This window comes from Mobula hypostoma, chromosome 16, assembly GCF_963921235.1.
Source record: "Mobula hypostoma chromosome 16, sMobHyp1.1, whole genome shotgun sequence".
NCBI lineage: Eukaryota > Metazoa > Chordata > Chondrichthyes > Myliobatiformes > Myliobatidae > Mobula > Mobula hypostoma.
In genome coordinates, this window is record NC_086112.1 from 2,464,479 (window position 1) to 2,478,255 (window position 13,777).

At 41.7% G+C, this 13,777-nt stretch overlaps 1 protein-coding gene across 1 annotated transcript in view; it reads right to left on the reverse strand.

Moving 5' to 3' along the window:
- Positions 1-359: 359 nt before the first annotated feature.
- slf1 (SMC5-SMC6 complex localization factor 1) overlaps positions 360-13,777 on the reverse strand; it is a 142,102-nt gene continuing 128,684 nt past the window's right edge. The window contains exon 16 of the mRNA XM_063069131.1: positions 360-950. Coding sequence (XP_062925201.1) covers positions 475-950 — 476 coding nt within the window. The 3' untranslated portion in view covers positions 360-474. The remainder of the gene's footprint in view (positions 951-13,777) is intronic.

Genomic DNA, 13,777 nt, shown 5'->3' on the forward strand with positions numbered 1-13,777 from the left:
AATTTATATTAGGATTGAAGTAAAACAATGCAAAGTAAACCTAAACATTTCTATGGTCTGATTCTTGTATCATTAAAACTGGATCAGAACATACAAGAACAGTGATACAAATATCTACTTAAATTGCACTAACAACTACAACTGTGCAAATGATGAGGAGTTCATTACACACAAATTTCCTAACAGGATTAATTTAGAATTTATACAATCAAAAAGGTCAAAGGACTCTCTTCAAAAGCATTACTTTACAAAATACTGTACAAACTATCATACATTATACATTCTGCTTTCTCTAACCATGTATCATTACATTTTCAAATTTCTCTCAATCGCAATTCTTAGTTTTGAAGGCTGGAAAAAATACCAGCCTTCAAATTGAAGCAGTATCAGATTTTCACAACTTAGTACTTATGCCATCAGAATTTCAAGTTGGACCCTGATTCTGAGATGAAAATGTATCTTTCCCATTTGAAATCAAAAATTTGTAAGTGTTGATTCCAAGTACAAAAGTAGCAATTCTGTTTGCCCTCCAAGTGCCAGAGATCCATTCCTGAGAATGCCAAGCACTTGCTGAATACAATTTGGAAGTTCCTTGTAAGCTTTTACATCTTCAGCATACTGCACCATCAGCTGGTCAGGAAAGGAATTAACCACATTCTCAAACCTACTCTTCCCTAGAGTTTGAATGGCATTCGAAGATTCATCATTTACAACATGACAGATTAAGGGCAAGTTGTAATTTTCAATATAATTTTTTAGCAACATAGACCAGAGGTAAGCACCAGATTCAAATTCAGTAGGATTAACATCACTCTTAAAACTTCCAAATGGCTCTGCATTCTCCACCTTTGCAACTTTATTAACAACAGGGGCATCTTCTTTCATCTTTGGTGAATTGATACAATTTAAGGACAATCTTCCAAGGCGGTCTTGTTGTAATGAAACAGCCCCTGTAAAAACAAATTGCAGATTAATAAATGGCATCTAAACAGCTGAAGGAAACAAGTTCTCTTTGCACCTTTAGGGCACATCTGTAACTACTTTAGGCATAATTACATTGACCTAATTAACTTGTGCTTGATCACTTTACAGAAAATGCCTGGACACATCATGTTCAATAAGGAGAAAGATTTGGGTTCATTATCTTGCTTCTAAGGATATGTTTCTTTCAATTTAATTCTCTCACTCCACTATATTGATATTTTAAGATAATCTTGTTTCAGAATCAAAATCAGGTTTAATATTACTGGCATATGTCGTAAAATTTGTCTTTGCAGCAGCAGCAGCAATATATAAGAAGAAAAAAACTGAAATGAAATATATATATTAAACAGTTAAATTAAACAAGTAGTGCAAAACTAGAAATAAAAAGAGTAATAAGGTAGTGTTCATGGGTTCAATGTCCATTTACAAAACAGATGGCAGAGGGCAAGAAGCTGTTTCTGAACCATTGAGTGTGTGCCTTCAGCCTCCTGTACCTCCTTCCTGATGGCAGCAATGAGAAAAGGGCATGACTTGTTGGATGGAGGCCTTTACTGATGATGCCATTTTGAGGCACTCTCTTTGAAGATGTTCTGGATAATATAAAGGTTAGTACCCATGATGGAGTTGATTGAGTTTACAACTCTGCACCTTATTTTGATCCTGTGCAGTAGCTCCCCCCACTCTAAAACCAGACAGTGATGCAGCCAGTTAGAATGCTCTACGCGAGCATGTTTGGTGACATACCAAATATCCACAAACACCAAATGAACACAGCCACTGTTGCGCCTTCTTTGTAGCTGCATCAGTATATTGGATCCAATATAGATCCTCAGAGATATTGACACGCAGGAACTTGAAATTGCTCACTCTTTCTACTTCTGATCCCTGAAGAGGACTGGTATGTGTTTCCTTGTCTTACCCTTTCCGAAGTCCTTAAGTCCACAATTTTGCAGTATGTCCTAAAATTACTGCCGTTGTAATCATAAACACAAGAGATTCTGCAGATGCTAGGAGGAATTCAGCAAGTCAAGCAGCATCCAAGGAGGTGAAGAAACAGTCGACATTTTTGGTCGAGACACACCATCAGGACTGAAGAGGAAGGGGGAAAAGCAGCCAGAATAAGAAAGTGGGGGGGGGGGCGGGGCGGAGCGGAGAAAGAATCCAACGGAAGACAGTGGACCATGGAAGACAGGAGGGGAACTCCTCAACAATCTGCTCATTCAAACTCATGACCACATGTGTGTCACCTCCCTCTGGAGTTTTGTCTGTGGCCAACATTTCAAACATTCACAAGCAAAAAAAAAAGTCGGTTGAAACCTGAAATTATAAATCAAATAGTTTATTCTCACTAGTAGAGAAAGTCTTAGAAATAGGAACAGAATTAGCACTTATTTGGATAAGCATGATTGATTAAGGAAAACCAGCATAGAGCCATATTAGTTCATCAAAAAACAGATGGCAACTGAGGGAACTGCAGATGATATGCGAGGCTTAACTATTTAAGAAAAAAAGTAGTCATTATAAACCTTTGTAATGGTTCAATGGCCAAACCAGGTTCATATCCACATTTTAGGGAACCTATACAGGCTTTTGTAAAGATGAAGAGGAGATTTACTAGAACAATTCTAGAGATGAGGGCTTCTAATTAAATAAAGTGGAGACTTTCAGTTAGAGAAGACAAAGAGGGATCTGATGGAGACATTTAAAAATGATGCAGGGCCCCATAAAGTTCAGATTGTAACTGTTCCAATGGTTGAAGTGTCAGGAACCAACATAAAAAATGCTATTGACAAAAGAAGTGTGATGTTGGAAAAATGCATAACACAGCAAGTAAATGCACTGTCAAGGATTGCAGTCAAGGCAGATTCAACTGTGGTCTTTAAACGGGATAGGTAAAGCAGTCAAATGACTAGAGATGAATTGAATTGAATTTATTACTTACATCCTTCATATACATGAGGAGTAAAAGTCTTTACGGTATGTCTCTGTTCAAATGTGCATTGTGCAATTATAGTAATTTATAATAAATATTATGTACAGCAGGATAGTCAACATAACATAGAAATACAGTTGAATTAAGCAGTCTGATGGCCTGATGGAAGAAGCTGTCCCAGAGCCTGTTGGTCCTGGCTTTTATGCTGTGGTACCGTTTCCTGTACTTTATAGTGGGAAGTTCATATCTACAGATGCGCTAGGCTGTCCGCACCACTCTCTGCAGAGGCCTGTGATTGAGGGAAGTACAGTTCCCATACCAGGCAGTGATGCAGTCAGTCAGTATGCTCTCAATTGTGCCCCTGTAGAAAGTTCTTAAAATTTGGGGGGCGGGAGCATACCAAACTTCTTCAAGCATCTGAGCTGAAAGAGGTGCTGTTGTGCCTTTTTCACCACATAGCCAGTATGTACAAACCATGTGAGATCCTCAGTGATCTTTATGCCGAGGAACTTAAAGCTGTTCACCTCTCAACCCCAGATCCATTGCTATCTCCAGGGGCTGGCCTGTGTCCATTTCTCCTGTAGTCCACAACCAGCTCCTTTGTTTTTGTGACGTTGCGACAGGTTGTTTTCTTGATCCCATTGTGTCAGGGTAATGACTTCCTCTCTATTATTATTTGAGATTAGGCCAGTGTAGTGTCATCAGCAAATTTAATTAGCAGATTGGAGCTGTTGGTGGGGACATAGTCATGGGTATACAGAGAGTAAAGAGGGGACTTAGTACACAGCTCTAAGGGGCACCTGTGTTGAGGGGCAGAGGTGAGGGAACCCACTCTGACCACCTGCCGGCGATCTGACAGGAAGTCCAGGATCCAGCTACACAAGGTAGGGTGATGCCGAGGTCTCTGAGCTTCTTGTCGAGTCTGGATGGAATTATGGTGTTGAATGCTGAACTTCAGTCCAAGAACAGCATTCTCACATAAGCATCCCTCTTCTCCAAATGTGTAAGGATGGTGTGTAGAGGTGTGGCTATTGCGTCATCTGTCGATCGGTTGTGTTGGTAGGCGAATTGTAGGGGGTCCAGTGTGGGTGGTAGCAGGCTGCAGACTAGCCTCTCAAAGTATTAGCTCATTATTGAGACGAGTGAGACAGGATGCCAGTCATTCAGACATGTTATCTTGGTCTTTTTTGGTAGAGGGACAATGGTATATAATTTGAAGCAGGAGGGCACTCTACTCTGGGAGAGGGAGAGATGAAAAATGTCTGTGAACACACCTGCCAGTTGTGCCACGCACACTCTGAGTACCTGCCCTGGGATGCCATCCAGTCCCGCAGCCTTGCGTCTATCGACCCGTTGGAAACACCTGAGTACTTTGGCCTCAGACGTGACCAAGCTGTCGGTCGCATCACCTACAGGTCTCCTCAGGGGCTCGGTATTGGTGACTTCGAATCAAGCGTAAAAAAAAAAATTAGCTCATCTGGGAGAGAGACATCGATGTTGGAAACTCCACTGTGTTTAGTTTTGAAGTCTGTGATTATATGCAGACCCTGCCATAAGCTGCGTGTGCTGTTAAACGATTGTGAAATATAAACAGCCGGGTTATTTTTGTATCACACCAATGTGATTTAACAGGTCTCTTTCCATGTTGTAACTCTTTGGAGTTTTGAAATTGCTAATAAAATGAGCGGCAAAATGTTTTGAATTGTCAAAGTTTCAATCATTAGCACAAGGAGTTGGAGGCGGAGTTAAGATGGCACTAAATGGCGACTCCTTTGCCTGCATCTTCGGAAACAGCTCTATTTCCATCTTTAATATCTTTATTTTCCCCTTTCAGAGTTATTTCGAAGACCCTGACCTGGAGTTACACGCAGACTTCAGTTCTTTGTGGGAATGGGACCCGTTCTTGGGGCTTCAGGACCGGCCGTTGTGGTTCGGCACGCTAAGGGTTCAGCCTAAGAGTCAGCCTCGTGTTTGTAAGCCTATGATCTCGGGGCTCTGGGGACGGGCGGATCGAGGATTGGTGTCATGGCAGGAGACTCGTGTGTCATCGGGGAGGCCGGAAAATCTTTCGCTGTGGGCCCGAAGACCCAAGATCTTTGCAATCTTCAGGCACAGAGCTCGTAAAAAGCGACGAAACAGACTTTTTAAAACATCATAAACCAGCGGGTTGTTGTTATGTCTCCTGTTCGCTGGAAAAATGGGGGACACTTCCCTCTTCCTTATTAGCTAGAGAGAAAACCTGTGGTTTGTCGAACACCGGATGAAATGCGATAAGTCTTTGGGGTAATTGCAAGGTCTGTGTCTTTGCTATTGCCTAGCTCACAGTTGTGCTAAGTGCCAGGTGTGCCTTTTTTTGCTGGGGGGTGGGGGGAGAATCATTGCCTTGCTGCCGGTTACACGTAGGAAGGAGCAGCTGGGGATGATGTACTTTGGGGCACTTCTTTGTTTTCGTGGATGCTTTGTGAAGGAAAAACATTAAAGGATGTACATTGTAAACATTTCTCTGACATTAAGTTGGACCTTTGAGTTATATCTCAAAGCACAAAAACACATTATTTTGCACTTAGCATTACCATCTAGTTATATGACACAAAGAGCAAAAAATAGTAGCAAGGTCAATCATTCTACAAGCCTGCACCACTATTCAATAAGATCATGAATGATCTAATAATTGACCTGAATACTTCTTCTCTGATCTTCATAATCCCTAAATCACTGCATCCAAAAATCAACGATGAAGACATTGACTCAGCAGCCAGATCCCCTGGAATACAGGGTTCCTAAAGTTTAAACGCATGTTCCTTGTTATTGAATGAAAGTTCACTTAAGACTGCAGAATCCATTCTCCTTGGTGTGACACTGACCATTAGGACGAAAAACTCACATATCATCTATCCTTTCAAGCCTTTTCAAAACCTTGTGTTTCAAGGAGATCAGCTATCATTCGTCGGAACTCTTCCAATAGCCTGCACAACACCCATCTATTCAAACTTTCATCAGAAAACAATGCCTTTATCCCAGAAATCAAACTGGTGGTTCCCAGAATAGAAAGCAATTACATTGGTTTCTGGTCTAATTACTGTACAATATTGGAATGTTTACATAACTAATCCCATTTCTGGATCAGATGCTCATTTAATGATATTCCTTAAACACCACTATTTTAGAACATTTGACAGGAGATATTAGAACATGGTGCTTGAGGTCAATTTTGTCATTTGGCCACTCATGGCCAACAAGTTTTCTACAGTATTGGAGTTCAAAATAAATACAATATGATCAAATTAATACAGTTTCATTTTTTCTGAATAAGGATTAACTGAAATACAATCTCCATTGAATAAGTGCTTTACTTGTCCAGGAGGTTTCAGTGAAATGGGAATTTGAATGTTATGTGGGGGAGATGTGGTTGATCTTCTGTTTAATATGTATTTGTCAATGGGGAGATGATGCTGCTATTGGGAAACTCCTATCATTTAAAGAGACCAGAGAAATCAGATTATACAAGGCACGTTTGTGGCTAGGGAAACTCAATAAATAGTTACATTCTCATCAAGATAAGAAAGCAGAATCAACATGGGTGGAAAGGGTATAAAGTACTGGTGGGAGAGGATTCTAGGACTCTTAGCATCAAAAAGAGATAGCAACAATAATAAAAAGCTTAAAAGAAAAATAACAAAATCATCACAAGGACTTTATTTTTCATAATGTGGAAAATCAAATTGACAAATTTGGAGAAAGGCTTACAGAAAGCAAGCTGGTTTTCACCAGCATATGAACCCAATGATGAAAAAAAGATTATTTTAGACCTTGTATAATGAGACAGGGTTAATTAGTAATCTCAGTAAGGAAATCTATTGGGAAAAAGGGTCACCACATGAAAAAATCTTGCATTCAGTTCAAGAGGGTGCAGCTCAGTGAAAAGCTAGAGTTTTGAACTTTAATAATGCCAATTACTTAGAGGGACCAATTATATAGGCAAAAGGGACAGGTAGTCTGGGAAATTAGAAAAGGTTTATTTGAAGATAAATATTTCTTAATTTATATACATTCCACTGAGTAAAAAAACTCCATGGGGAAAGCTCATGACTAAGTGTAGAGGTTAAGATTTAGGAAAAAGGCTTACGATACTACAAAGAGCAGAAATGACCTTGAGAATTGAGTTTAAGAAAGCTACAGCATATGATAAATCAATCAAGTAAAAGGTAGAATATTGAAGTAACTTTAAAATATTTAAAAATAAGAACTTCTCCAGCTATCAAAAATGGACTGGAAAGAAAGGCAGACTCAGAGACACAGACAGAAAAAAAGAATTAGTGGCAAATATGGAAATAGCTAAGGCATTAAAAGTAATATTTATCCAGTTTCACAATGGCATCCAAAATATGACGAATAATGGACAACTAAGAATCTAATGATAGAAAGTAGCAAAATGCTGAAGTACTGGGCAAGTTAGGGAAACTGAAAGTGATAGCCTGAGAAATAATGAACACATTCATACAGATCTTCCAAAATTTCTCTTGTTCTGACATGGTCTCAAAAACTGGAGGGCAGCAACTGTTGTTCAAGAAAGAGAAAGAAAGTGGGGAAACCATACCTTCTCTTATTTAATTACGAGGGGAATATAATAGCATTTTAAAACAAAAGTAATGATAAGAAAAGAAGGCTTGGATAACTGATGAAAACATAACTTTGTGGCACTTTCAACTAGATGAGGAACAGATACAGCCAATTTATTAGCTTTGTATGAATGCCAATGAATGATCAGTCTAGCTTCCAGTCAACAACAAAATAAAAAGCCACACAAATGGGAACTGCTATATGAGGACCACATTTCAACATTAAAAATGGTGTAAAATTTTAGTATTAGGTTAGTTTCTGAGGAGGAATGCAGGAGGAAAGAAAAATGTGCCTAGACCAGCAATGTAATTTTTCTTAAAAGTAATGATTACTTTTCCTTAAGAAAAACTTTTTATTTAAGAAGTCATGCAGCTGCTTAACCTTAACTTTGTTAAGCAACTATCATTATAATCAAACCAATTGATGGTACAACTGTCAAATTAGGTTGCATGAGATCCATTTTAAAATTTAGCTTTTGAGTTTAGAAGAATGTGTTGACTTATTGAGATACAGCATGCAGCATTCTGAGAGGAATATACGGACTAACTTTCCTTTAGTGGAGAATTTGAAATTAGGGAATGAGAGCCAAGGGTAAAGCTAAGAGGCTAGCTATTAAGGTTGAATTCAGGAGAAACATTTGTATGCTATTGATTGTGAACAGTAGGAAACCCTAACTTTTAGAGAGGTGTGGTGCTGAGATATCAAGAATGTTCAAGACAAAGATCTATAGATTTTGAGTGTAAAGAGAGGCAATGAAAACTGAAGATGTGTAGATTAGCCGTTTTATGAGGTTCAAAGGTACAATTTAATGTCAGAGAAATGTATACAATATACATTCTGAAATGCTTTCTCTTCGTAACGATCCACGAAAACAGAGGAGTACCCCAAAGAATGAACGACAGTTAAATGTTAGAACCCAAAGTCTCCCCAGCTCTCCCCTCCCATGCATAAGCGGCAGCAAGCAACAATTCCCCCCTCCCCCTACTGGCAAAATAAAAAGCATCGGCACCTGCCACCGAGCCACTCAAGTGTGAGCAAAGCAACAGCAAAGACACAGACTTGCAGTTAACCCAAAGGCTTTGCATTTCCCCGGTATTCAACATACCACAAGTTTTCTCTCTCCCTAATAAGGGAGAAAGAAGTGTCTCCGCTTTCCCAGCAAGTGGGAAGACATTAACAAACAACTTGCTGGTTTATGATGTTAAAAGTCCACTACATCGATTTTTTCAAGCTCTGTGCCCAGAAAACTGGGCACTCAACCGCAGATGCTGAGGATGTTCTACGAGTCTGTGGTGGCCAGTGCTATCATGTTTGCTGTTGTGTGCTGGGACAGCAGGCTGAGGGTAGCAGACACCAACAGAATCAACAAACTCATCCGTAAGGCCAGTGATATTGTGGGGATGGAACTGGACTCTCTCACTGTGGTGTCTGAAAAGAGGATGCTGTCCAAGTTGCATGCCACCTTGGACAATGTCTCCCATCCACTACATAATGGACTGGTTGGACGCAGGAGTACATTCAGCCAGAGACTCATTCCACCGAGATGCAACACTGAGCATCATAGGAAGTCATTCCTGCCTGTGGCCATCAAACTTTACAACTCCTCCCTTGGAGGGTCAGACACCCTGAGCCAATAGGCTGGTCCTGGCCATCAAACTTTACAACTCCTCCTTTGGAGGGTCAGTCACCCTGAGCCAATAGGCTGGTCCTGGACTTATTTCCTGGCATAATTTACATATTACTATTTAATTATTTATGGTTTTATTACTATTTAATTATTTATGGTGCAACTGTAATGAAAACCAATTTCCCTCAGGATCAAGAAAGTATGACTATGACTATGAGATATTTCAACTCCTCTGACAACACACAGGTCTCCTGTCATGACACCAACCTTCGATCTGCCCATCTCCAGAGCACCAAGATCCTAGGCTTCTGAATCCAAACCAGACTCTTAGGCTGAGACCTTGGCGTGCCGAACAACAACGGCCGGTGTGAAACTCCGAGAGCAGGTCCCATTTCGACAAAGAACCGTACTCAGCGTGTAAAGGTCAGGGTCCTCAAAAGAACCCTGAAAGGGAAAAATAAAAACATTAATAGAGCTGTTTCCGAAAATGCAAGCAAAGGAGTCACCTCTTACCGCCATCATCACTCTGCTCCGCTTTTTTTTTAATGATTGGCTCCAATGAGTATTAAGCCACATTCTACTCTGCTTCACTTTCTTTTCTACCAGGTTTGTTCCAACAAACTTTACCTGTTATGAATGCAGTGAGCTTGCAGTTACCCACTATAATGCTAGTTCTGTGCCATTCTTAATTGATGTCAAATTGGAGACCAGTTTCTGTGTTCACGGCCAGCACCTGTGTGCTGCACTTCCATAATTGACTAAGTTTGGACTTTTGTTCCAGAGCAGACTTCACAAATGCCTTTGATTCAGGATCATATTCTTCTAAACGCTGGCTGCCTGCACAAATTAGTCTCCAAAATACAACAACACATGACCCAACCCAGTGCAGAATGGCACTTACAAAGGCTGCACCAAACACTTCCTAATGTTTCTCACCTCAACGCTATCAATGAACGTTTTTGCTTGAGAGGATCTAACCTACATGACCAGCTGGAAACTGCTCAATCTGTCACCTGCACTCTAAAGTATGCAGGTCAATATATTAATTGTTGTCAATTTATTTACCAAAGCACAAGAGCACAAGACATATGAGCAGAATTGGGCCATTCAGCCCATTGAGCGCGCTCTGCCATTTCATCATGGCTGATCCATTTCCCTCTCAAGCATCACACACAAAATGCTGGAGGAAGTCAGCAAGCTAGGCAGCATCTATGGAAAAAAGTACAGTCGCCATTTCAGGCCGAGACCCTTCACCAGGACTGGAGAAAAAATGAGTAGTAGATTTTAAAAGTGGGGGGAGGGGAGAGAAACACAGGTGATAGGTGAAACTGGGAGGGGGAGGGATGAAGTAGACAGACAGGTAGTTCACTGGTGAAAGAGATACAGGGGGAATCTAATAGGAAGACAAAAGGCCATGGAAGAAAGAAAAGGTGGGGGGCGGGGGAAGGAGCACCAGAGAGGTGATGGGCAGGCTAGGAGATCAGCTGAGAGCAGGAGAAGGGGATGGACACTGGTGAGGTGGGAGGGGGCATTACCGGAAGTTCAAGAAATTGATGTTCATGCCATCAGGTTGGGGGCTACCCAGACAAAAAATAAGGGGTTGTTTCTCCAACTTGAGCATGGCCTCATCTCGACAGTTGAGGAGGTCATGGATTGACAGATTGGAATGGAAATGGGAATTGAAGTTAAAATGGGAGGCCACTGTGAGATCCCACTTCTTCTGGCAGACAGAACGTAGGTGTTTGACAAAGCAGTCTCCCAATCTAGGTCTCGTCTCACCAATATACAGGAGGCCACACCGGGAGCACCGGACGCAGTATATTACCCCAACAGATTCACAGGTTAAGTGTTGCCTCACTGGAGGACTGTTTGGGTCCCTGAATGGTGGTGAAGGAGGTGGTGTAGGGGCAGCTGTAGCACTTGTTCCACTTGTGAGGATAAGTACCAGGAGGGAGATCAGTGGGGAAGGATGAATGGACAAAGTTCTTGCACAGGGAGCGATCCCTGTGGAAAGCAGAAAGTGGGGGGAAGAGAAAGATGTGCTCAGTGGTGGTATCCCTCTCCTGGTTTCACCTATCACCTTGGGTTTCTCTCTCCCCTCCGTTACCTTTTAAATCTACTCATCTTTTTTTCCTCCAGTTCTGCCACAGAGTCTCGGCTTGAAACGGTGATTATATTTTTTTCCATAAATGCTACCTGGCCTGCTGAGTTCCTGCAGCATTTTGTGTGTGTTGTTTTGGATTTTCGGTATTTGCAGATTTTCTCTTGTTTGTTATTTCCCTCTCAAACCCATTCTCCTGCCTTCTCCCTCTAACCTTTCATGCCCCGACTAATCAAGAACCTAACAACCTCTGCTTTAAATATACCCAATGACCTGGCCTCCACAGCTGCCTGTGACAACGAATTCCACAGATTCGCCACCCTGAGGCTAAAGAGATTCCTCCTCACCTCCGTTTTAAATGGACGTCCCTCTATTCTGAAGTTGTGTCCTCTGGTCATAGATTCTCCCGCTATAGGAAACATCCTCTCCACATCCACTCTATCTAGGCCTTTCAACATTTGATAGGCTTCAATGAGATCCCTGCTCATTCTTCTATATTTCAACAAATACAAGCCCAGAACCATCAAACACTTCTCATATGATAACCCTATCATTCCCGGAACCATTTTTGTGAACCTCCTTTATACCCTCTCCAGTGTCAATACATCCTTTCTTAGATAAGGGCCCAAAACAGACTGAGTCTTCCACTTCCTATTAGCAGGACGCTAAGGTTTCTACAAATCTGGCACTTCACTACAACACCGTCTTCTCAATAGAAAATCCATAACAAGACACTGGGAAATATGCACTCCATCCCAATTTTTAGGAGTGAAAGGCACAAAATGCTGTACAATCCACTTTCACCTTCTGGCTGGCAGAGGAAAAGTCTGTTTGGCAGATGAAGATCTCAAAAAGAGGAGAGGAGAAGATGGCGGCGCAATGCAGCGCGCAGCAGCCACTCCGGTGATGAATATCTGTTATCTGTCAAGTAAGGTGCCGTGCACAATTCTGATTTGATGGAGGCAGACGTGAGAGCACAGAGGAACATCTGGTGAAACTTCTGAAATGCCTGTTTTGCTGCTGCTGCTACTGTGTGATCTGAATTCTCCGGAGGGGAAGGCCCCGAGTCCTCGGCTTTGCTTGTTGCTCGGCGGCCGGGATCGAAGCACTTGGCAGAGACGGTGCTCAGTGCTCGGTGTCCGAGGCTCAAAGTTTTCAGACGGACTCAAGAGTCAGCTGTGGTAGGGTGCTTCCAGGATGCTGCATCGGCAAGTTTGCGGCGCTGGAGGCTCATGGCAGGGAGAGTTTCTCCCTTCTACGTGAGATGTTCAGGCTATTGGGACTTTGAAACTTTTTTTTTACCATGCCCATGATCTGCTCTTTATCATTACGGTATTGCTTTGAACTGTTGTAACTATATGTTATAATTACGTAGTTTTTGTCAGTTTTAGTCTTGGTCTGTCCTGTGTTTCTGTGATATCACACTGGAGGAACGATGTATCATTTCTTAATGCATGCATTTCTAAATGACAATAAATGAGGGCTGCGTCCCCTCATAATCTTAAAAAAAAAAGCACAAAGCTGGCAGCTGGCAACAGTGATCCCTGTCCTTCAATACTCAGTCATGGATGGTTACAGCCAGTACCTCAAGTTCCTCCAGATCCATGAGTATAAGAGCCAATGTTAGTGTCCTCTCCTAGGCCAGCAACCTTAGCACTGAGCCTTATCTATATGTGGTCAGTCTCCATGAGCAGACCACATCATGCACCATCAGCAATATAAATAGCCATTACTCTGAACTCTATCACAAGCTCTAGGCAGACTGAGAAAACTATTCAAGAATGTTCTGTAACATCCTTCAGAATGTTTGACATTAATACCAATTTAAGTAAACCCCTGTTCCACAACTGGTCAAGGTGAGAAAAAGAACAGCTAAATTGGCACTGAGAATCTAGAACCTACTCATTATACTGGGCTTTCGTATGCTATAAAAATGCAAAAGGAAGGCAGTACCTTGCCAATGATCCTCTAGGCCCTTTTTACATACGTGGCTTTGTAAATGTCCTGAATAGTGGGAAGTTCACTTCTACAGATGTGCTGGGCTGTCCGCACCACTGTAGAGTCCTGTGATTGAGGGAAGTACAGTTCCCATGCCAGGTAGTGATGCAGCCAGTCAGGATACTCTCAATTGTGCACCTATAGAAAGTTCTTAGAATCTTGGGACCCACACCAAACTTCAATTGTCTGCAGTGAAAGAGGTGCTGTTGTGCCTTTTTCACCACACAGCTGGTATGTACAGACCACGCAAGATACTCTGTGATGTTTATGCTGTGGAACTTAAAGCTGTTCACCCTCTCAACCCCAGATCTATTGATGTCAAAAGGAGCTAGCCTATCTCCATTCTTCCCTTGGTCCACAACCAGCTCCTTTGTTTTTGCAACATTGAGGGAGAGGTTGTTTTCTTGACACCACTGTGTCAGTATGATGACTTCTTCTCTGTAGACTGCCTCGTTATTATTTGAGATTAGGCCAAGCAGTGTAGTGTAGTCAGCAAACATAATTAGCAGATTGG